Here is a 26,835-nt window from a genome sequence, read left to right as displayed (position 1 = left end):
CAGACCTCAGCATTGATGGAAACTTGACATTACATTTGGTATTTGGTATTGGCACTGAAACATTTGGTATTACATTTGGCATTACAAATCTGTGAGAAAAGAATGAGTTGTTAGGTAAATGGCTCTGAGACCGACTTCAGCTGTTGGATATTACACTAGATAAGTGCATCAAGACCTAAATTCAATTTATTTTTCTTAACAGGCAGGACAAAAGGACATTAAAATAGATCATTCATTGAATATTAGTGGAGTGGATTAAGATAGAAGGTGAAATACAGGTGTACTGTTGCCTACTTTTTAGATTCCTGATTAAAGGATCAGTAGTAAACTTATCAACAGTATGTGTATTAGTGCCTGTTCATGAAGTAATCTTTGTAGAGTCAAATATTGTGCTGAAATAACCTCTTCTTCACTCCGAGTATACTCACAAAAACTCTTCAACACCCAAAGAAGAATGTTTGATAGCATTAAAGACAGATAAATTTTTTAATTCCCAAAGATTGCCTAAAATCATGCTAAATTTTGTTTTATTTTGTATACTAATTATGCATTTCCCATACAGGATATTTTAAATTTTCTTCTTTTTCTTGAATTTTCTAATCATTATAACAATTTTAATAAAAATGAAAATTATAGATAACATGAAATTAATATTATTATTAAATGGAGCTCATTTAAAATAGTAAGAAAATGTATAAAAATGGACTGTGTATCTAAATAGGCTACTTAGAAAAAAACGACATATGAATGGCTAATATCTGAGAAAGTATTCAATCTCACCAACAAAGTGTTACTTTTCACTTATTAAATTGGCAAAATTTTTAAATCACTATTGAAGAAAGTGGATAAGTAGGTACTTTAAACTGAAAATGAGATTACAATGTATTAAAATTTTTCCTGAAATATATATTTGATATATATATTTATAGCATGTAGAAAATTACACACACACCAAATTAGATAGGTATATCTATATCTACAACCAATATCATAAAATTTAGAAGTACATATACCCAGTGCAAAGAGAAATAGCTATACTGGTTGATTATAGTCAGGGTCCAGTCTAATTCAGTACGTTATTGCTATGACAGTTTAGTGCCCACATCATGCAGGTTACTATACATTTTGAATATTGCCTGTGAATACATCAATATATTATATTTGAGCAGTGAATTTTTGATTTGCTCTTTTAAAATGTGTACACTGAAAAGCAGTATTTATAATATGAAAAAAAAGCTGTTTATGTAAGTCTATTACTGGTACAAAAATAAACAGACTGGTGAAACAGAAGAAAGAGCCCAGAAATAATTTTAACATAAATATAAGATTCCATTTACAATAAAGGAGAGATTTTCAAATGAAGGAAGGGGAAAGAGTTAAATAAGTAATAATGAAATAGTTCTCTGAGAAAAAGTGTTTAGAGCCTCATTTCTTACACTAAAATAAATTTTAGATCAATTAACTCAAAATGGATCAAAGACCTGAATATGAGATCTGAAACAATAAATTGCATAGAAGAAAATATAGGTACTAAACTCATGGACCTTGAATTTAGAGAGAACTTTATAAATTTGACCTCAAAGGCAAGGGAAATAAAAGCAAAAATAAGTGAATGGGACTATCTAAAATCAAAAAGTTTCTGCACAGCAAAAGAAACCATCAACAAGACAAAATGGCAACCAACTGAATGGGAGAAGATATTTGCAAGCGATACCTCTGATAAGGGGCTGATATCCAAAATATACAAAGAACTCATAAAACTCAACAAGAAAAAAAAACAATCCAATTAAAAAATGAGCAGAGGATCTGAACAGACACTTCTCCCAAGAAGACATACAAATGGCTAACGGACATATGAAAAGATGCTCAACTTCACTAGCTATTAGGGAAATGCAAGTCAAAACCACAATGAGATACCACTTCACGTAGGAATGTCCATTGGTACATCCATTATGGAAAACAATGTGGAGACTTCTCAAAAAATGAAGAATAGAATTACCATATGACCTAGCAATATCTCTTCTGGGTATTTATCCAGAAATTTTGAAAACCCTTATCTGTGAAGATATATGCACCTTGATGTTTATAGTAGCATTATTTATGGTGGCCAAGACATGGAAACAACTGAAGTGACCTTCGATGATTGAATAAAGAAAATGTGGTACATATATACAATGAATATTATTCATATATACAATGAATATTACTCAGAAGAAAAGATGAAATACTGCCATTTGCGACAACGTAGATCTTGAGATTATCATGCTAAGTGAAATATGACAGAATTTGAGAACCATATGATTTCACTTACATGTGAAATATAAAACTGAAAGCAACAAACATGACAAGCAGAGACTCATGGACACGGACAACAGTTGAGTGGTTACCAGAGGGCGGAGGGAGAAGAAGGTAGATAAAGGCAAAGGGGGTCAAATATATAGTGTCAGAAGGAAATTTAACTTTAGATGAACACACAATGCAATATACATATGACATATCATTGAATTGTACACTTGAAAGCTATATAATTTTATTAATCAATGTCATCTCAGTAAATTTAATTTAAAAAAAGAGTTAGATAAAAAGAAAACCATAAAATTATATTTATAAAAGGAAGACTACCTGATCTTAGGGTAGAACAATCTATTTTTAAACAATCTTCAAAGAAGAAATTAATTGAAATAGATAACAGACACACAAAGAATTAAGAACAGAACTCTGTAGCTAATGTTTGGGTGAAAAGCCTGGCTCTGTCACTTACTCACTACGAGAACTTAGTGAAGTTATTTAACCTCTGTGCCTAAGTTATCTCATCTGTGAAGTGGGGATACTAAAAGTTGCTACATCATAGGATTATTGTGAGGACTGAATGAGATAATGGGATAATGTTATGAGGACTAAATGAGGATAAATGAAATTATTTTAGCTCAAGGATAAAAAAAATACAAAACATAAAATTAATGGGCAGCAAACAAAACAAAAAATTAATTATGCAAAGGTTAAAAATGATGACACATAAGAGGTTATTAGCCATAATTACATAAAGATCTCATAAATTATTAAGAAAATAATACTAAAAGAAAAATAATGTCTATAAAAAGAATGTGTACGGGCAGTAAAGTTATTTTTAAAAGTTCAGTCTCACTAGTAATCAAAGAAATGCAGCATACTATTTCCCAACTCAAAATGGGAAAAAAAAAATTAACGATATAATGCTCAGTTTTAGCAAGGGTACATTAAATGGACATTTTCATATTTAGTTTGTGAAACTTTACATTGATATGTTTTCTTGAGACTAATTGGGCACTGTGTATTTTTTTTAAGTTTAAAAATACCAAAAAAAAAAAATTATAAGTAGTTACCCAATAAATTGCATTTCTTGGAATTTGTCCTAAAGAAACTATCAGAGATTAAGCACATACTACATGCTGGACACAGTGCTTGCCACATTAATTATAATTCTGAAAAACAAGAAATAATCTGAATTTCTAAAAATAGAAAGTTAATAAAATATATTACAGAATATCAATATGATAAGTATGATGAATCCAATGAACATTTTAGGAATATATTTTAATGGTATTATAAAATAAATGTAATATATTTTATCTATTAGAATAATCTCATTATCTCCAATTTTATGCAACCTGAGAAGATTAGAAAGAAATAACATGTTAACAGTGATTATTCTGATAAAAAAATTATGATTTTTGTTTTCTCTTTTATATTCCTATATTTTTCAAATATTGTACAGGAATATGTATTACCTATCAAAAACACACACATAAGGGGGAGAGGAGACAGAGAACTTAATGTGACATCGACCTCAAAACAACACCCAAAATTGGGTATCAATAGTCTTCTTTGAGAAACTGGGGTTCAAGAGGGAAAAAGACTTTCTCAGAGTTATCATACAAGGAACTGATAAAGTCTGAATTGAACCCAACTCAACCTACTTTATATTTTTTTTATTTTTTATCTATTATTTTATGTTTTTTTTAATTTTACTTTTTTTCAAATTCTTTAAGGTCACCACGTATTTTACCTCTTTTACCCCATTTACCTCCCTTCTCCCCCCTCCTACCCTATCCTCTGGTAACTACTACAAATGTCCTGTTCATTTGTTGCTTTTAGATTTATACCCACATATAAGTGATATCATGTGGTTTTCAACTGTTTCTCTCTGGCTTATTTTGCTTAGCATGATAATATCGAGGTCCATCCCTGTTGTCTCAAATGGCAGTATTTCATCTCTTCTTATGGCTGAGTAATATTCCATTGTATATATGTACGACAGCTTCTTTATCTAATCATCTATCATAGGACAGTTCAGTGTCCTACAACTCAACCTATTTTAGCTACAAGCCCTTGCTTTATATCCAATGCACCAGGCACAGGTACCTAATCCAAGAGTAGGCATACAGTATGTAAACAACCAGTCATATACATTGATTGATTTCTCAGTGCTATGACTATACAAGCTTGGTGAAGGACCAGAATCATAGTATATTTGACACAGCTATAGTACAATTGTTTTCTTACATCAGGGACTATGCTTTGCAATTCTGAATGCCCAGAATTCACCTTTGCACTATGTCTGAAGGACCTGAAATGTTTTCTGAATAAATGAATAAAGGCATAAAAAATAACTTTTCTTATGAAAAGAACTGTCAAATGAATTCTACAGTCACCATATTTACAAATAATAAAAACATTAATTAATTTGTTTCTTTGCCAAAACATTACCTTCTCTTAAAGTTTTTTATAAAGATAGAAACCTCAGAGTTTTTAAAAAGTCAAAAACTTGTAGGCTCTTTTTATTAGGGAGCACATTATACTATCTGCTAAGAGAACCTGTATTTATGTTTAGAAAATTACTTCCTGCCCCCTAACTTTCAGAATATAAAAATACTCTTAAGGAAAAAAATGATGTTCTCAGGAAAGTAGAATCTCTAACAGTGTTTCATTTAATTACAAGGCTTCATTTATGAGTGTAAGAAAAACAACAACAAAATATCCCTGCCAAAAGCACTTATATTGCATAGGAAATGATACATAGTTGATAGATTTGGGTTTCCTTTATTAAAAATAAAAAAGGAATTATAGGCTAATGACTAAAAATAAAACCTTCATTCATATAGAGCTTTAATATGAAATATGGGATTGGTTAGTAAATCACTAAGTGCTGAAAAGCTTATGACTTAAAGGCAATTAGGGAAAGCTACTATATCCTAAAATTTAGAAATATCAACATCTTCAAAAATGGTGAAAGGGGAAATAGTCACAGGGGCTTATCAAAGAAAAAAAAGAACATTCTCAAACTTTCCATTTCCCCGTGAAGAAATACTATTTAAAAAAAATTTTTTAATCGTTAAAAATATTTTTTAACCCTAAGGAAAAAAACTTTTAAAAAAGTACCAAACTGATCATTAGTAGCTACATGGGCTAATTATTTCTAAAGGACAATTAACCTTTACTATCACATATAAAGAAATAACCGGGCAACACAGAAATGAGAAACATGAAAATATCCAAGCAGGAACACACCAGGTTGAGCTTGAGCCTCAATAACAACTGCCAACACAACAGCCAGGGTACCTGTAGTCTGCCATCTGGAGTGAAGAAAGTAGATATAAAAGAGGTACAAGATGGATGTGGCCGAAGGGTCTTACTGTGGCCTAAGATATTCGGGGCCTGACAACTGGACATTGTCAAAACAGGATGCAGACCTAGAAATATCCCTGGTCCTCTGCATCTTTGGCTAAGGGATTAAATACCCAAAATGTATGATGGGAGTGGATATGGGTAAGTTAGTCCATGGTTGCTGCTGCAGCAAGGGTGGAATGCTGACAAGGAAAAGAATGCCTCACTTCTTCAGCATGAAAAGGAGATCCGTGTTCCATGAAATAATCTCTATATATTAAAACTGAACTTTTTCCCATCACTTCACCTATATACAAATTTTGTACATATAAGAATAGAGAGCCCCAAAATAAATCCACACCTATACGCTCACTTAATATATGACAAAGGAGGCAAGAATATACAATGGGGACAGTCTCTTCGATAAATGGTGTTGGGAAAATTGGACAGATAACATGCGAAAAAAGAAACTGGACCATCTTCTTACTCTGTTTACAAGAATAGACTCAAAATGAATTAAAGAATTAAAAGCATGACCCAAAACCATAAAACTTCTAGAAGAAAACATAAGTAGTAATCAATCTGATATTGCTACTAGTAATTTATTTTCAGACATATCTCCTCAGGCAAGGGAAACAAAAGAAAAAATAAACACATGGGACTACGTTAAACTAAAAAGTTTTTGCACAGCGAAGGAAACCATCAACAAAACAAAAGACAACTGACTGAATGGGAGATGATATTTGCTTATGATATATCTGATAAGAACTCATACAACTCAACAACCAAAAAATAATTCAATTAGAAAATGGGCAGAAGACCTGAACAGATATTTCTCTCAAGAGGAAATACAGATGGCCAATAGACATATGAAAGATGCTCAAGGTCACTAATCGCCAGAGAAATGTAAATTAAAACCACAATGAGATATCACCCCACACCTGTCAGAATGGTTATCATCAAAAAATCAAAGAACAAGTGTCGGTTTGGAGAAAAGGATTTGGAGAAAAGGGAACCTTTATACACTGGTGATGGGATTGCAAATTGGTGCAGCCACTATGGAAAACACTCTGGAGGTTTCTCAAAAAATTAAAAATACATATTCCTTTTGTCTCAACAATTGCACTTCTGGGTATTTATCTAAAGAAAACCAAAACAATAATTTGTAAAGATGTATGCATCCCTATGTTCATGGCAGCACAATTTACAATAGCCAAGATATGGAAGCAACCTAAATGCCCATCATTGGATGATTGGATAAAGAAGTTATGGTTCATATATACAATGAAATATTACTTAGTCATTAAAAAGAAGAAATCTTACCATTCACAATGATATGGATGTTATTATACTGAGTGAAATAGGTCAGACAGAGAAAGATAAATACCGTAAGATTTCTCTTATATGCGGAATCTAAAGAACAAAAAGAACAAACTAATCAAAAAACAGACTTACAAATATAGAAGAGAAAGGGGTGAAAGGTTAAAGAAGTATAAATTAGTAGCTGACAGATGGTCATAGGGATGGGGAGTATGGCATAGAAAATGCAGTCAGCATTAACATAATGGCTAGGTATAGAGCCAGAGGAGAGAAAGAGCAATCAGAGAAATTATTAATAAACTATATAAATGTTTAACCAATGTACTGTATGCTTGAAACTAATAATAAAATAAAATTGTTTAAAAAGAATATGAGAAATCACATTTGCTTGCTGAGTATTAACTTTAATTCAGTTTCTTTGATGAGCAACTCACCATGTCTGCTTGGTAATGAGATAAATATATACTTAACTATATTAGAATATATATTGCAACTTTCCTAATAATAAGGAAGGCATTAAAGTATACATTAAAGGTATAATTTTGTTATAGATAACTGATATAGAAACATACTTTAAGGGAATAAAATATAAGTAAAGTTTTTTAATTATATAGAACTTGGGGTTTAAAATTTTAATTCATAAATCCAATTATCTTTAATGTTATTTATTAAATGCAACCAAAAAGTAAAGAATATAATAGCTGTTATGTCATCTGTTAATTTTATCCATAATTAAGTAATCTTTTAGTTCAGAGCCATTAAGCCAAGCAAATATTGCCAGCAAGTTTAATTTTTAACTTAGTAATGTCAAAAAAGAGAAATGGCTTTATACATGACAAGCATTCACAAATATGAAGACACATTTTATCAGCCTCATATAAATATGGTCTTACTCATTCAGAATATATAATAATTAATACTAAATGAGTAAAAAAAATATCATTTATCTCACCTCAAGTTTATTAATATAGAGATAATAGCAAAGTCCAAGACAGTTTTGTATTTATTTGAAAAGCTATTGCCACAAATTATTTCCATGTATGCTATCTGCAAAGCATTCAAAGTTGGAAGCATATTTAATGTTTGGCTATCAGGAAAATTCCTAATAATAACCCCATGAGAACTAATTTGTATATCTAAAGCCCAAAACTATCTTAAATAAAAGAGAAGTATTATAAACTGCAGAACATAATCCAGGTGACTGTACCAGATCTACACCAAAGGATAACAAAAGAATTTTATTTATCCTGAAGAACAGCAATTTTTTTGAAACATGAAAGAGAACAGAGTCCATTTGAAATTTGGGGGAATTTTTTCCTTATTTTTACTAATGAATCTACTTTTCAATGAGCCTTTACTGTTTTCATATTTCTCTTCTACATTTCCTGTATAAATGGATAAGTGAATCAATATCTTATAATTATTTCTTTATTCTTTATTTTTCCTTTTCAAAACACAATAGGCAGAAAAACTATAATGATGCTCTCTTTGATTGCCTGAATGTCTTAATTCTTTCAGACATAAAGTGCCATAATATTATTGTCTGCTGTTTTTAGGTAATACTGTGTTGGCTAAATATACACAGAAATGGCTGAAGCTCCTACAAGCCTTTCACATTGTGCTCACATGAAGTTTGTGGTCTAATTTTTAATATTATACCCTACTCAAAAAATACCATTTGAAAAGAAACCAGCATCTCAGGTTGGGAGGCCAAAGGAGACTTTGCTTCATAGGACACTGGAACATTGCTGATAGATGGTCACGGGAATGGGGAGTATGGCATAGGGAATGCAGTCAGCATTAACATATGAAACACTTTGAAGCTGTGTTTCATTGCCAAGGTTTGACTTAAGCCCCTTCCAATTCCAAGATGCTGTGATGTATGCCTTTCCTACTTTTTGTCTTGCTCTTAGCTCCCTTCAGATACCCTAGAATCCAGAGCGTGTCCTTTAGTTTCATATGTCCAAATCAACAAAGTTGTGTGATTAGGTTTCCAGCTTTAACACAGTGACTGAGATGTTGTTATAATAACTCATTACAGGTGTTGTTATTCTCTAAGAACTTGACTTATAGCTGTTTCGAGGCAGTGGCTGCCAGTTAGTAAAATCCTCATGCTAGAGCTAATGACATTTCAGGGTGGATTAGGCACCCTGTATCAATATAGCAATATGAGCATTCTCCAGAAACTTTGTCCTAGCCTGGTGAAAACTGTGAGGTCATGATGATCTTTCTCTTGATCTTTCACTCATTTCTTTACCCATCAAATATTCTTTAGCATCTAACTGTGTATGACAGCATGGTAAATAAAATGGAGTTTATAAGTTTAATGCTACAATCCTAACAGCAAAAACAAAAACAAAACAAAAAACTTAAAATCTAATAAAAAATTGTTGTCAACAATGTAAAATTTTACACACTCAGGTACATCTGGAAAAGAAAGGATTAGAAAGCTGCATCCCAGAGTGTTACAGTGATTATCTCTAGATGCCAGGACTATAGGCAGTAGTGCTGGTAAATGTTTAATAATCGGCTCTGTTCTCTAGAGAAATAATTCTAAGATATTGGTTCATTTATGCATTTGTATAAGAAAAATAGAAAAGAAATATAAAAAAGTAAATATTCATCAAAAAAATTATCAATAAAATATACCACCCACCACACACCCCCCCCAAAAAAAAACCCCAACCTCTGACTTTGTAGCATTTCCTGATTTCCTAGGCATAAATCATCACTCCATGACCTACATCAAGCTAACAGTGATGTTGACCTGCTCACAAAGTTTCAACTCATAAGGCAGTATGAGCTCGCTCCAGCACACCACTGATTGGCTGAGCTGCATTTTCTTCTTCATGCTTTTATTATTTTTAAAATGTCTGTAATGATAACACAGGGATAGAAACTAGGTAGCCAGGAACAGGGATGAAGTTAGACTTTATACTTTGTTGTGTCTTTTAAATTTTGAACCCTGAAATGTATTACCAATTTTTTATTACAATCTAAAGTTTAAAAATCCTCAATAAATATTTGTTATAATTATGATTAAAAGCAGTACATGATATTGTAATGTCTCATATACATTTAATACATATGTACATATGTGAAACATTAAGTAACAATATAAGATGTATGTGAGAATGCCAAAAGAAGTGGCACAAATTTAAAACCACATTGGAGGCTAAATGAGGAAGAAATTCACGTAAGCTAGAAAGGTCAGTAAAAGAGCTTCATGGAGACATGAGTGGACTTCTGAAGTATGAACAGGATTTGGGCAGCAGAGAGAAAGGAAGGGGGTGACACACAGAAGATGAGCAGACTGGCCAGGTGCCTGGCATTTATACTCCTACTGAATGATATCACTTTTCCCCATATCTGCCAGTGCTGGAGCTGACATTCCCCCCATCTCTGTTTCTTACTATCTTCTCCCTACTTAATTCTGCTCCAGAGCAGGCTGCAAGTTAGCCAGATGATCACTGCAATCAGCCCAAATGGAAATAAGATGAGTCAGGGACTGACATGAGTAGAGAAGCCATCGCACATCATCTCTAGTAATAATATTAATGTTTATTTCATGTTTGTTTGTAGCAGACACTCTGTAGTCTAACTCACAGGGCCTAATTCACGGAAGAGTAACTCAAGTTCTTGTTTTTATGCTTCCTGCTACCAAGGAGGCAAGAACATGTGCTCAGATGAAGCACCACGACCTCATCTCACCCAGTCTCAAAAATGAGTTTCCTTTGGCGTGCAGGAGAGCTCTTCCATGAACTAGAAAAGAACTTATGGAGAGCTGGATCTCCACCTAATCACATCCAGTTAGATTACAGATCAATATTCATTCTGACAGGCATTTTTCAATATGTAACTGGTTTATAGCTAACCATCCTGTGGAGCACATAAATTCATTCACTTATCCAAGCACATAGTTTGCAAACTAGTTTATCCTAGTGGATACTTCGGGTAATTATACTGATGAAAATTGGACATTTTTTGGATACCTCATTTATATTTTTTAATGACAAATGTGAGAATTTGATTACTCTTGTTTTAATTTGTATCCAATGATGGCATATTCTTTGGTCATTAAAAGATTTAAACAAATATTTATTTGGCATGGAAAAGTTCTCAAAATATTTCACTGAAGTTTTAAAAGTTATAAAATATTATATAGTCTGAATCAATTTTTTAAAAAAATATTATATCTATATACTTTAAGTAGACATTTATAACTGAAAATATTAGTAGAAATTATCCCCAGGGGATAAAATTACAGATAATTTTACTTCCTTTTTGTGACTTTCCTAATTTGTAAAATTCACTATAAATATTACACATAATGTTTTTTAATTTTAATTTTTCAATTAGAGCTGACATTCAATATTATTTTATATTAGTTTCAGGTGTATAGCATAGCGGTTAGACATTTATATAATTCATGAAGTGATTCTCTAATTTATCTGGTAGCCACCTGGCACTGTACACGTTCATTATAATATTATTGACTATATTCCCTATGTTGTACTTCACATCTCCATCATGTGTACTGTTTGAACTTTATAGCACAAGTAAAATTTCCACATGTAGGAAGAAATTAAAAATTTGATGCTATAGAAATAAATAACAATAAAATAAAATTTCCACATTCTATAGAATCCATCTACAATACATGAGAGTAGAACCCAAACTATTTCCTGAGGAAAGTTAATCCTGCTCTTGGGAATTGCCTATGTTGGCCTCCCACAGGCAGGGTTGGGAACTTTCCATTCAGGCACTTCTTTCTTTGGCTCCTCAATTTTATAATAAAATGTCAGCATTTCTGCTAACTCAATTGCTTATGCTCAACACTTAATTCTTACTTAATTGTCTACAAAGAATAACTACAATTTGAGTATTAGAGAAGTCCAACTTGAATTCAATATTATTCTCAAAAGCCAAATTGAGAAAAGCCATTTACATGAAATATTTCTTGAAAGACATGGTCTTTTATCAAGGTCTCATACAGCAGGCACAATAGACATTTTGAGCAGGAATACTTGTTTACACAGGGCTTTCTTACACACTACCAACGGTCTCCAAGGCAATACTGTTTCAAAGACCTTCGCACCAAGATGCATGTCACTGGCATCACTGTAGATTTGCTTTTTCCAAAGTGCATGTGGAGCGATGCCATCTACAACATGAAGCTTTCTGAACCTGTTTCTCTAAAGATACTATTTCCCCATAAAAGGCCATAGAAAAAATATGTCTCTGGTCTCAGAACCAAGAATAGTTGCATTGTCTTAATCATCCAATTATATTTCTGTTTTTCTATTCCCTGATTTGCAAAGTTTATTTTATTTTTATCTTGTTGCCCCATAGATATCTCTATAAACCACCTTAAAATTGTTTGAACAAATGCAGAGAATAAATAAATCAGTGTTCAGGAAATGATGAGACTTAAAGAGATGGGTGAGAATGAGACTAGGGGAAGAAAGGTAACTTCAGCAACAGTAACGGGAAAAAGAACTACATGAACCATAACACAAGGTCTATCAGGGTAATGGCAGGTTAGGAGATATCACAGTGGACTCATAAAAACATGAGACACAAAAATCAGAAGAAAGGGGCTTGTGTCCTCACTCTGTCCCTAACTAGCTAAGTGATGCCTTAAAGCCTAGATAATAAACCAGATCAAGTGTGATTAGGAACCTTGCTCTCTCTGTCATCCTGCTATATTTTGTTCTCCACATATATTCACTTCTGTTTGCTCTTTAGTATTTAGTAAAGATATGCGAAGTCCCAAACAGCCTAATCTCTGATATGATACCCAGAGGCTTCTGCCCACACCTGAGCAGGATCATTAACACCTTCACATACGTAAAACACTTTACGTATACAAATTCTTTATTCTTCACAATAACCCACCAAGTAGGTACTATTATTATTCCCATTTTCCAGATGAGAAAAATGAGGCACAAGGAGGTTATGTGACTTGTCCAAGATCCACAGATAGTGGTGGTGCAGGTATTTAAAATATGAACATAAAAGAATTTTCATTGTCAGAACCATGGTTATTCTTTCAGGAAGGAATTGTTTTAAGCTGTTAGGTATTATCTAATGGTGACTTCTGTATATGCCAAGTGTTATGAATAAATTACTGCTTCCTCCTCCCCATTACTCCCACCACCTCTTCCAATCATGCTTCTACACATACAAGAAGCTGGGAGATGCTAAATAGCATTTTGATTCAATTTACAGCTAAGATTATAGCTTTAACCACTAATATCTAAGAATTGCATTGAAAAATATGTTATCTGTTAGAAATTAAAATTATAAGGCTACTAAACTCTAAACCCAGGTGATTTCCTGAAGAATGGAATACAATGTTTTCGAGGTTAAATCTTCACAAATTAAGAAGTATGTTTGACTTTAACATTGAGGAATATATCTCATGAGGAATTTAGTAATTAATAAATTTGTTTTAGAAATGGTGGCTTCTGTGTTCTCTTAGCAACATCAAAAGCAGCAGCACGTTCTGCTTTTAGGCAGATCGTAAATACTTCCGTTTGTGATTCTGCAGAATGTAGCAAAACTATTCTAGCTGTTTTAAGCCAATCTTGTATAACTTGTTTTGTTTACTTCTTTTTTAATGTGTTCATTTAACCAAATATAATGAAAACAGCAGTTCCACTTACTTACCTGTGATCCAAGTGGTGAATGGAGAGAATAACTCCGGAATTTAAGTGGGTTTGTTTTAGGGTCACCAAAATAGTAAATTCATGTTTATTTCTCAGTTTCTGAAGAAACTGTTCAGCTGTAGCAGTGGATGCTTTTATACTTCTGGGAGTATCTAAAAAAGAAACATACACTAAATAGTCTAGAATTTGGCTTTATAAAGTACCTTTTACATGCATTATTTTTCAAAAAATATTATCAAGTAATAAAATAAATACCAAGTTTCAGACTCTCCTGGCAAATTCTTTCAAAGAAACTTTATGTTACATATAACACAGGATGGTAAACTACATGAATTACTGAACTTGTGTTTCAGAAATTTTTTTCCAAAATATCATTTTTGAGACAAAAAATCAAAGAACACTGTTTGAAGAAGTGTGATTCCAAGTTTTCTCCTTACGCATTTCCTATAGCCTGGATACTACGGCCATGTCAGTGTCAACAATGAACAAAAAGATGTACTTCCTAGAATAGTACCTAAAAGACCACGTATGAGCCATTTAGCTTTTCTGATACCTCACGATAGAAAATTGGATTTAAATCTATCTGCCATCTCCCACACTGATGTCTTCAGCCAGAAGGCTTGCTCTAAATAGATTTTTTTAAAGATCATTGAAATTAGTCACTCTCGGCCTTCTGTGCAGTGGATGAAACTAAGATCAAATTGTCTTATCATATTTGTTGAAAGAAACAGATAGAATTTAATTCTCGTGTGCCTCTCCCCAGGCTTAGAAAAAGTCTAGACAAGGGAAGTTTGCCAGGGAGAGCAGAAACTTTTGCCGTGCGCTCCCACCTGGTAGAGTCTTGCACTCCAATCTTAGGACTCGGAAGATGGGGGAAATAGATCAGGACAGAAATGGATTTAGTGTACAGAAATGAATAGGAAATATCTATCATTCAAGCCACCTGCTAACTGAGCATAAGGCTCTCCCATTCACAGTGTGTGAAAAGGGTTGACAGAAACCAGAAACAGTTTTCATTGTAATCAAATCATTCTCTTTTTCTATGCTTTAGAGTAGGGAAACTAGATAGTTCTCAATGGGGAAACTACTAGCATTAGGAGAGAACAATCCTTCCTTGTGTAAGATTGTTCCATGCATTGAAGAACATTTAGCACTTCTGGATCCCCATCCCAATGAATCTTCAGTCATTGTAACAACCCAAAGTTCTCTCATACATTTCCAAGCACTCCCTTGGGAGTGGTATGGCAGAAACCTCACTGAGGGACACAACTTTGATGAAACAGATTATAGGATTAATCCAAAGTCCCCTACTATTCTAGCCCCACAAATTTATAGAATAAAAATATAATCACCTGGTCTGTGTCCATAATTGGAAATACACAAACATGGAGAAGCCCTCAAGATACCCATAAACTAGGAGAAACAAATAATCCTAATTTTTTTTGTTAGATTTCACATATTTTAAACAATATATTTTGACTTCCCTAAGCTACCTTTCCCAAATCAAATTGACATTTTTGGCTTTGACCAGTAATGATACTGGTCCTTGTACTGCTCATCTGGCAAATTGATGAGAGAAGGGCCAAGTGAAAAACAGCATGGATATTTGCATTGAGATGCTTAAAAGCAGAACCATCTTCTACCCTACTAGTGTGGTAAGTAGGGTCCTATGGGGTCTCTATCCAGCTTGGGCTTGAAGCTTATTCACTCATGCAGAGTCATAATTTAGGACAAGATGTCACACCTTGTCCAACCTTTCCTCTCAGCCCATTACTTATTTATTTTGCTCCCGCTACGGAGGTAAGGTGACTTGCAAGAAAGAGGGACCCTCCAGCACAAACATGGCCAGCAGAAGCCCCATCTAGCTCATGCCGTAGTGATAGGAAAAATAATATTTTTTTTCCTTCCATTCTGATTAACCGAGTTATTTCATAGATGTTTCAAAACTGGGGCTTGCATGAACTTCCCATCTGTGTTGCAATGTGGAAACGAGAGGCAATGTGGAAGGCTGATGGGAGGAAGAAAACCTGGCCTGACTTACCATGGCCTCAGAATGGTTTCTTTACCTGGAATCCCCAACCCAGGGGTCCAGGACACAGGCGAAGATTTTTAAGTTACCTGAATGTGACAGAGAGAATACCCACAAGAAGTTTAGTCATGACTGCATCATAATTTTCAGCTCTCTGTCAACAGCTCACTATTTCCCATCAACTATTACCTTACCCTAATAAGGTATAAATCCATTATTCCCTTTAAAAGTATGTTTTCAAGAATTCATTATGCCTGAGTCCAGGAAGACTTGATGGGGACCTGAACTCTATTGAGTAGCATCAGAATAAACAGAAGGGTGTAGAATTCAAGAGATTTTTAGAGAGTAGAATCTAAAGAATTTGGTCACTGATAAAACACATGCAAAAGGCAAAAGAAAGAAAGAAAACTGAATCCAATCAAACCCAAAGTTTCTAGCTTTAAAGACCAAATGAAAGGAAATATAGTAGGAGCATGATGGTACCTAGATTAAATTCCAGTTTTAAAAATGGTCATTCTGAGGTGCTATGAGATATGCATGTGAAAGTGTCTAGTTGGGGGCTGGCACTACAGAATTAGATCTCAAGAGAGAGTCAAGGTTAGCAATATAAATTTAGAAGTTATCGGAATGTAGTATCTAAAGGAATATCTAAAGCTTCACTAAGTCATGGGAATCACAGAAATGAGAGGATGAAAAGATGGATCATAAAAATACTAAATCTGTAGCAAAGCAGGGACAATATACATAACTATAAATTGTATATTATATATATTACATATATATATAGCTGCATATCTGATACTAGTCAACATTCATCCTTCAAAAATGTATAATAATATATCTTCCCCTTTGAAACCATATTCTATTTTGTTCTCACAAAGCCATGGAAACTTGACAGGGATAACAATTACTACTTCCTTTTTCAATGAGTAAAAGGAACAATCTTGTTTCACCCAAAAGCACCAGCATGCTAGAGGCATAATAGAGATGACAATTTCTGGTCCAGTATTCTTTCCACTAAATTGCATGGCCTCCTGAACATGGCATCCTTTCTTTATCCATGCTTCACTGGCCCTCACAAACAGAAATGCAAATATAGGAGCACCAACACAGAAAATAATCCAGAGAAAAGTAATTATATAAGATAACATTTTTAGTTCCTTAAGTGACTAGCTTAGTAGTGATTTTAAGAAAGGTCACTTTCCTCATTTGCATTTCTGTTTTCTAATTTGTAAAATTAGCATTCCTGCCTTCTATATGCATCTCAAGGATTATGTAATATTCAGAGAGATTTCTGAGTTCCCATGATTATTACTGTAAGACCCAATTCTGTTCTTCACCAGAAAATCAAGTAAAAAAAAACACCATGTGAGAATTAATTTTACTTTATTTTTGTTATCGCTTTGGTTTTCATAATTAATAATTTGCTTCAAGTACGTATTAAGCAATTTCTCAACAAGATCTCCTGTTAGAAACTAAACACAGAGAAATAAAGTGTGGTGGTTATCAGAACAAACTCTGAACCCAGAAGAATGACGTTCTAACACGAGCTATGCAGATAAATAGCTGTGTGTGGCATGTAGTAAACACCATGTGTTGGCTGTTAGGATTAAGACACATTGTTATTGCTCTTATAAGCAATGAGACTGTGGAACCTACTAAAACTAACAAGAGCCACAATACCCTCATAGCGATTTTCATTCTAATTCTTCCAAACTCGGCCACAAAATTTAAGTTTCCACATTTGAAAATTGACATAAAAGTTTTTGGCAATCAAATTATTCTTAAGATAAAATCCTGCCTACCACTCTCTGTTTCTAGAGAACTATAAATGATCATTCTTTTATAGACTAAAATCAATATAAACTGAATTTCTTTTCAAAGAAGGGCTAATAAGGCTGACAAAATTATCTCTTCATAGAAAAACATGCTGGGAAAAGGAGCATTTAAATGCTACTGGTAAGGCCTACAGAAAACTTAGTAATATGTCCATGCTGTATTGGGTCTTTTTAATTGGAGAATCGCTTGAGTTTAAAACAAAAGTTTGTTTCAACATTTTCCATTTTTACTATGTGCAGAGGCTAAAACTCCCACTAAGAAAAAAACTAGCGGCATTTTAAAGCAGTTATCAATAAATAATGAAGTAGCTCAGAAGCAATTACATCAAAATATTCATTTTCGGTCATGGGATTACCAGGATGAAGTGATGAGTTGATATGGGAATGTAGTAACCATTTCTAGGGATTTAAACGATGTGCTATGCATTTCCCATATACATGGGTAAAAGGAGAAAGGGGAGAGATTGGTTTATTTCTAAAATAGACTGTAGCTCAATGCAACTATGTACATGGTAGCAAATATGAGTGTTTACTTAAAAAGAGAGATTGAAGCTTCGTCAAGTATTTTTAGTGCGTTAGCAGTAAAAATAAAGAGAAGGGATTTGTCCACCTTCCAATAACAAAGAAATTGGTAATATTTTCTTTTGCACTTAAACTGCATCACTACAATGACCATCGTGAATTAAATGAGTCTCTGCTCACTGACAGGTCTCTATTCCATCTGCACTATGTAAAAACTTAAATTAATTTTCCCTCAAATAACCAGACTAATAAAAATACCATGTGAAAATTAAATTATAAAAACAGTCTAATATCAGGCAGAGCATGTTTGACAAAAAATGTTCCAACTCACTAAATTATCCTTTTCTTCCTGTCTCTAACTATGAAAAGTTGTTGTCATCTAAATTCAGGTTATAAATATACCAAGTTAGAACTATTAATATAGTTATTGACCATTGCTCTTGCTCTCTCTTCAATATATCCATGTCTTTATAGTGCAAACTTTCAAAGCAAAATAATAGTAACAATTTTAACAGTCAATAAATTTTTATTGATGCTATATATGCAGTTTGCAAAGTCCTTAAACAATCTCATTTAAGTCTCACGGCAACTTTGAATAAATGGGATTATTATTAGGTCCATAATAATAGAAATTACAGATGAGAAAGAGAGGCACAGGGAAGCCAAGACACTTGGGCTGTCACCATAAGTGACTCAAATCATAGATCATTTCTAAGAACTTTGTTGAAAACCTCAAGAGATTCCCAGGTGAAATGTGAAACTAGTCCCCATATATGGAAGGCAAGAAGAACCTGAAGAGGCAAGCCACTCCAGATTGCTAGGTTTAATAAGCAAGGAAACTTACATATGAGACTTGTCTTGGTGGCCGCAAAACGCGTAGATCTCCATCTGCTCCCGCCTGAATCTTAAAAGTATATAGAGAGCCCTTAGCTGGGTTCAGTCACATATTCAATCAAGATGGTCTCAATAACACATTATCTCAAGTTTGCATCCTTGAAACCGGCTTCTACAGTGGGAATGGTAAGGAAAGTGTACATTCCAAGGACAGGAGAAGGTGAGAAGCCTCCAGTTACCCAGGTCCAGCTCAAGGGTTAACTGGCTGTAATGTCCTCTCAGTGACTTCCTCCGATAGATCGATCACAACTAATTTTGATAGGATATAGGAATGAACCCAGCAAATTCAAGTGGCAGAGCCAGGATCCTAACCCAGCCCAATGTGCTTTCCATTATTACATGATAGTATCCTACCAACATGATGATGATGTTGTAAAAATATATATGTTATATGTTATAAAAATATATTCTGAAGATAAACAAATACATATCTCTTAATCTTTGGATTAATTTAGGCTTTTCAAATCCACAAAACTATATATCATGTAATCTCTCAGCTAGTTATTCTAAACTACTGTTTTAAACTGAACTAAATTTTAAAACTAAAAGCTTTTGAAAAAAAACATTTTGAAATAATTCTTCATAAAATTTTATTGGGCAAAATATATAAGTAATCCACAACTTTTTCATGGGGCAAGCCCATAACTAATGATCCCACATACTCATCCTTAAGACACCTGTGTGCCCTTTATATTACTAGGTTAAGAGAGTACAAGGATATGCTCTTGGAACGTCAACCTGAAAATTCCCCTTCTGTATTTTATTTTCATCGAACCCCCCAAAATCTCAAAAGTTTCTTTCAAATCTATAGCTAATTATAATTTAATTCAATGCACAGTAAACATGTATCTTCATGTATTACTTACAAAAACGTTCATTGGAGTAATGTTGTAAAATATCAAACCACATAAAAACGTACATATATGAATATAATCAGAAATCTGAAACATAAGCATCAACTAACCATTCAAAACAACAAAAACAAAAACAGGTTCTAATCCTGGATTTAGCAACTAAATGGTTGACTGCAACAAACCATTTATGAGTTGTATGTTGGAATTTTCATTACATAAGTAGAACAAAATGTAGTCAGGATGTAGGGGGGGCTACAAACAACAAAATTTGAAGTTTAAAATTAAAGTATTAAAATTTTATATATAACAGATATAATATAAGTTATTAAGATTATTCCATTTTGTTTGAGTCTATGCTAAGATAACTTTATGATAATAATTCAGCTTCTCAGGTACATTTTCCTTTAGAGCAGTAGTGATCAACTAGTATGAATATTCTGATTTAATTCACTGTTAATAAATCCTCATTGTAGATTAAAATTAAACTTGCACTTGAGTTTATAATCAGATTAATGCTCTGAGCTAGTGTGAAGCAGACCCTCAGAACCTCACCAGTAAAGTTACAGTTGCTCTGTTACCAGCAAAATAAAGAGACTAAACGAGCCAAAACAGTATTCTTGTTTATCATTTTTTTCTCCCAAATACAATACTATTCAAGACTAGGATAAAATTGGCAGAAACGTTAGCAAATAAAAGGGTTGATGATGATGAATGATGATGACAATGACAGCGAAAATGATGACGATGAAGATAATGAATATGTCCTCCACCATTTTAATACACTAGTTGCATTCCTCTGTAGATAATGCCTCATTATCTATAGATAACAGTCTCAATATCATTTGACCATATGTAACGAACTTAAGAATCAGTAATTTGCTGGACCCTTACTTAATCCAAAATGTTATATCAAATCAAACCCAAATTGAATGCATACAATTTGTCAATTAATATCACAAAACAATGTCTTAAATACATAAGGAAAATTAAATTCATGAACTATCATACTTTGTGGAACATGCTTCTGTCTTTAATAAAGCTACTGAAACTTTGAGTAAATAAAATGTTCAAATTTCTTTTTAAAAAATTAAGTTTTCACTGGTCTTCACAGTAGATCAAAAGGCTAAACTGCACCTTTGTATACTGCCACCAGTTATTTGTGTATATCACTTAAATTAACAATTACTCCCCTTAACATTAAAGTGTCTAAATTCATGAATCATTATTTTTCTCTCTGGTAAATTATCCTATACACAGTACCTAGATATAATTTAAATACACATATAATTTTATAAAGTGTTCATCTATTAATAGAGTAACTATAAGTGCAAAAGAGAAATGTATATGAAAAATTTTTAAGTGAAAACTGAATCATAAGTCATTCTTTATTTTCTTTGAGGTCTGATCAAATATTCATGCAGTCCTGAAGGATGAGACTATATATATAAATCCATTCAAAAAGCTGACTATCTTTTTATCCATACGTGTGCTAGTGTCTTTGGCTTGGCTTTAGCAGAATTATTAGTGTAAAAAAAAAAAGAAAGAAAGAAAACATAACAGGATCAAGGTGAGATTTCTATTATATATCATTAATGTTTGATACCTATTGATAAGAATAAGGACTATAGATCTATAAAACAATTTTACATCTATAAAATGTGGTTACAAATTGTGCAACCTCAGAATCTTTGCTGAATAGCCAAAGAGATAGATAGTACATAGTGCCCCATCAATTATGCAGAGCCTAAGTGCTGAAATACACAATTTCTTCCGCCACATAATAGGCCAATTTGACCTGAGACATCAATTTTGGGAGTCTGTTCTGCTTTTATCCTTCTTTAATTATAATGATCAAATTATTTTCAGATAATATACCAAATATTAGTTATCATGATCAATTACCCTATCAAAATTGTGTTTCTTTTTTTTAACTATTATTATTTTTGCTGCAAGAAAGGAAACAGCATTAGAAAGTCCCAAAGGACACAGGGCACAGTATAATCAGTTTCTCAATCCAGAGTTTCAGATACTAGCCCTTGCCTGCCCTTGTTTCCTGAGGCCCCGTACCTGCCTCCCCTCAGTTTCTGAGCAAGTTATGATAATGATGCCAGAAAATCAGAAGTAGGGCTTAGAATTAAGTCTTGTTGCTCAGAGATTCAACAAAAATAGCCCTGAAATTTTTGCAGTCTCTAAAATAAATCATTTCTCATCCCCACTATGCTGGCCTATCTACAAAGTTGAGCTTCTACTTCAGTTTTCCAGCCTAGAACTCTAAACTCTGCCCTGGACACCCAACTTTGTTGAGGTTCTGATGCTCTGTCAGGATCTAGCCAATTACCTCTGCTGTCTCTCAGGAATGGATGAATCCTGCTAAAAACTATCAGAATACTAGATCCCTCAAATGATGCCTGCCTGACTGAACTGCGATGGCTACTGGACTTGCCCCATTCACCAGGCTAAATATCGTCCCCAACTCCCATTCATCCTCAGACTCTGTCCCCACCCCATTTCATCACCCTCTTATAGTTTTTCCCACCTCTATGAGTTTTTCTAAATTAAATCCACTGTTTGAAAGTGAAAATACCCCTGGATAAAGCACAGCAGATTCGTTTACTATCTAAGCTAATCTTTGGACTTCACCTTACTAGAAGCTATATAATCTCCACTGCTGATGTATGCATTCCCAGGAGCCTTACATCTAATCCCACCAAGCTTGTGTCTCCCCCATTTCAAGACTTGGATTTCTCCCTAAGTGCCCATTCCTAGGCTAAGGATTGCCTCCACTTTCCTGTTCACTTTAATCAGTTAACAAATATATACTGCGCATTTGCTATGTACTGAGCATTTGGCAATAAAGAAAGTTCAGAAAGAATTCAATACTATGAACTGTCTATCTCACTGTGGCAGAAACTGCTTGTTGTCCTCCTTTAGCAATAATTCTCTTCTTTTTAGTAATAAAATGCCCTACTTTCATCTGAGCATATGGCTATTCAGCAAGAAACTATATTCCCTAGTCTCCTTTGCAGCTAAAGTGGCCAGGTGACTTAAGTTCTGGTCGACAGGATGTGAGTAGAAATGACATGTGCTACAATCCCAGATTTTATTACTAGAAAGGAAACTGACTGCTCTCCAATCACCTTTCCCTCAGATTGTAATAAGAATATTGTGGTAGTAAGCCAAGTTCTTCGATGCAGATCCTCAAATAATCTCATGGCAAAGCTACCCATCACCCTTGGAACCACCTGCCTACCTCTGGATTGTTATGTGAGAAATAAATTTTTCTTATTTGAGCAATGCATTTTGGATCTTTTTGTTACAGGAGTTTAGCCTATTCTCTAAGAAATACATCTCCACAAGTTTCCTATGACTCATTCATATGTTCCCCTGGAGTGTCATTCTTGAAAGCAAAAATAAGCAAAATTTTCTGTATAAGGCCAGATACTAAATATTTTAGGCTTTGCAGGCCACATACATCTCTGTTGCATATTCTTTATTTTATTTTTTTAAACAATCATTTAAAAATGTAAATACTGTTTTGAGCACAAGAGTTCTTACAAAAATAGGCCCCAAATTTGGCCTGCAGGATCATCGCTTACTGACCCCTATAAGCAACAAATATAATTTCCCCTAGATAGAGAGTAATTTTTTGATATCATTAGTTAGTTATGTTTATGTCTAGAAAAGAAGACCAAAACAATGTGCTAAGAGGCTTAGTTAGAGCAAGTTCTGCGATGGAAGCAGAAAAGAAGGCAAATACTGCCCGTTAACTTGTTTCCATAACTGCTGTTGATATGTATATTTTGGGTCATGTCTTATCTTTTGTCATTCTGTGATAAGTTTTCCACATGCAAGGATCAATTTTGTAATTCTCCTTTTCAGCATAGTCTATGTAGGAAAAAAATAAGTATGACCAATTGTCTTGTTTACTGATGACTTTGCCACCTACTTGTATGCCTTTTCATAACAGTGTATTTTCTGCTCAAATAACTAAGTAAAAGATTTATTTTGCCTTCAAATATTCCTTTGCATTGCCAACTAGTTTAATATTTGATTTAAAAGGTAAAGTAAATGATAACACCAATGAACTAAACTATAATATATACAAAAAATATAATAGTGTTTTATATTGCTATGTATTAAGACCAAAGACTCTCTCCTTTCTCCTTGGAATATGAACTGGCAAGTTTGCATGGGAATCCTAGATTTATGAAAAGAACTTAGTCTTTTGTTGCATTCTGAGATGAACATGTTCTTAGAAAAAGGAATAATAGAGGGTCTTAGTTAATGGCAGTTTCAAAACTTCCCCTCAGATGATTACAGTGTGGGTTGAGTATTTTCTTAGAAATGCTATAAATTTCTGGAATGTCAGAGAAAATAATTTCTAATTCAATGGCCAGAAACATCTTCCAAAGCAAACTAAAACCATTGGGCTTGTCTGCTCTCAGCTCCACCATTAGTTTTGGAGATAGTTGTGAACTGATCTACAAAGAATGTTCAGAACACTTAACAAATTAATGTTCTTAGTTTTTTTCTGTGTAAATTTAGATTTTAAAAAACAATCCAGACAAAAAAGTCTACATAGTGGTCTACACATAATATCTTCACTATATTTTACACTCTTTAAAACAGAGGAGAACTGGGCATTAAAATAATCATGGAATTATATTGAAAGTGGGACTTAACATGTCACATCTTACCTTCTTTGCAATTTTTCCCCTTGCGTGATAGTCCACAGCTCCTATTGTTTACTAATCACTTACAATATTTTTCAGTGTAGCACTTTGTGCTGCCTTATATATTTCTCTGTTTCTTGTCTAATTGCTTCATATGCCAGTCTTACATCCTCAGAAAGACTGATTTTAATCTCCTTGAGGGCAAGAGATATACATAACACTTTTCTTCTATCCGAATAACTACCAGCAATGATAGCCCAAGAAAGAGAGGAATTCAATAAGTATTTGTAGAATACAGTTGAATTAATTTTCCTTTTCAAGGCTTAGAAGAGAAAACAACATAGCTACCTTGGCTTTGAAAGGATAAGTCATTCCATTCTTTCTATTTCTCCACCGAAGCAAAGCTTACAATCCTGGCTGCACTTGCTGCACAACTCTAATGCAAACACAATTTAACTCGCACAAAGTTTTATAGAGAGGTCCTGGGAGGCATGGCCCATTCTAATTATCAGATCCAACTATCTCTCTATTAGTCCAGGCTAGGAAAATTGTTAGGGTTTAAAACTCTATTGAAACCATAATATCTGAGTGTAGTTTAAAAGGAGCTGCTTTCTTTCATCTTATATTTCCTATTCGAATGCTACTCCAAGTCACCCATTTCTACCTCTTTTGTTCCACAAGTGTTTTCTTTCTACCATTTGGAAGATGAAATGGGTATTTCTACCTTAGTACTACATTAGATATGGCTCTGAATTACATACAGATATGTTAAAGATATACTTCTGTCTCTAATTTAGGAAATTAGGCCCAAACATCAATGATATGTTTCTTATTTAAATACTAACATCCAATGATTCATTCACATATTTCCTATTTGCATACCTTTTCTCCCTTATCTGTATAATCTCACATTGACTCACTAGAAATATAGTCTAATTTCGTTTTCTGATTTCTTATTTTTAGCATTCTTGTTCATTATTCCCTCTTGTCTCATAGAGTATGTGCATAAATGCAGAAGATATAAATGCAATGTATAAATATGTATGCACATATACATACACATTTTCCTATGGTCAATCGACAGTTTATAAATGTGGCTGTTTCAAAACATCATCAGTTGATCAGTTCTCAAGACATTGGCTTGCATTTTTAACAGAAACAATATTATACATGATGGTTAGATCCTCAGAAGAGTCAATATACTACAATATGCTGAAGCTGATTTAAATCCAATAGATTTTGGTTTATAAATCTAGTAGGCTGAACTCAGAAATACTTCAGTGGGAAAGGGAGAAATCTGGAAGCCAAGATGAGAGAGACGGATGAGATAACTGAACAAGCTATGGACTAGACACAGAAGAAGGGAGGCAGCAGTTCAGTATCTAATACTCAAAGAGGTAAAGGTGAACTCAAGTGTGGTTCAAGTTGGGAAATACAGACAGAGAAAGCAGTATATTCAAACCATGGAGATGTGCAGAAGCATGGAACATTCATGTACCTACCAGTAGTTTATATTGCTAGAGCATACAGTGTGTGGGAGTGAGGGAGGTAGGAACGGAAAGAGTCTAGACAGGTGGTTAGGAACAGATAATGCTTCTGTAATCAGCCTTTTCAGAGACACTGTGTTACTCAGATAACCAGAGGACTAACATAAAACCAAAGCAGAAGCCCACTTATATGAACTGGACTAGCAGAGTGGGACCTAAGAAAAAGCTGTGGCTCAGTAGGCACACAGCAGCACAGGGACAGGGCTTTTCTTAGGAACAACAGGTACCAGTTATTAGCACAGTGAATTCCAATCAGATGCACCCCCACACACACTATTAGGGTGGGGTCCCAATGTATTCCTTGTCCTGGTCAGAACTGGAAATAGTTGGCACGCAATGCCTCTATACCCAAGCCTAAACGTATTGAACTCAGACCACATTTTATAGCTTGGTCCAGGTAAAACCATAAACTTTCAACTTAAGACCCCAAAAATGTCTCCTCTCTAAACACCACCTGCAAAAGCAATAGTGACACTCCTTCTCTGAGCCACAAGAAGCTATAGGAACAAGAGCAAGAGTCTGAGATGTTTCTGGCAACTCTGAAGGAATAAAGGAAGTAGGTAGGGTATTGATGAAACTCAGGGATCCCAGCACTAATGAAGAGAGACTAGGATACCCACAGCCAGTGGGGGAGGAGGGAGAAAGTCCTGGGGCAAAGAGGACTCTCTAACTGGAGAACCACTAATATGAAAGAGACCACCCTACTCTCAAAATATGTTTGGAAATGCTGGCAGTGTCTGCATATAGATGAGTATTAGAGGTTCGTGATACTGAAGTTTAGGTAAGTGTGATGGGGAAGCTGAGTCTAATATTTTTCTTCTTTTGGTGGATTCTTCTAAGTCTA

At 33.9% G+C, this 26,835-nt stretch overlaps 1 protein-coding gene across 7 annotated transcripts in view; it reads right to left on the bottom strand.

Annotated features, from left to right (window-relative positions):
* The window catches only part of NELL2 (neural EGFL like 2), a 300,577-nt gene that overhangs the window by 243,276 nt on the left and 30,466 nt on the right, over positions 1 to 26,835 (bottom strand). For 4 of the 7 annotated variants that reach the window (XM_039882249.1, XM_039882245.1, XM_039882244.1 and 1 more), the window contains exons 4-5: positions 18,868 to 18,927; positions 13,636 to 13,786 (exon numbers count right to left, since the gene is read on the bottom strand). In XM_039882249.1, coding sequence (XP_039738183.1) covers positions 13,636 to 13,786; positions 18,868 to 18,927 — 211 coding nt within the window. The remainder of the gene's footprint in view (positions 1 to 13,635; positions 13,787 to 18,867; positions 18,928 to 26,835) is intronic. The other 3 variants (XM_039882250.1, XM_039882248.1, XM_039882246.1) reach the window with 1 other exon arrangement.

The sequence above is a fragment of the Pteropus medius genome, unplaced genomic scaffold (genome assembly GCF_902729225.1).
Source record: "Pteropus medius unplaced genomic scaffold, Ma_sr-lr_union100, whole genome shotgun sequence".
NCBI lineage: Eukaryota > Metazoa > Chordata > Mammalia > Chiroptera > Pteropodidae > Pteropus > Pteropus medius.
This window is presented reverse-complemented; position numbering and strand designations above follow the sequence as displayed.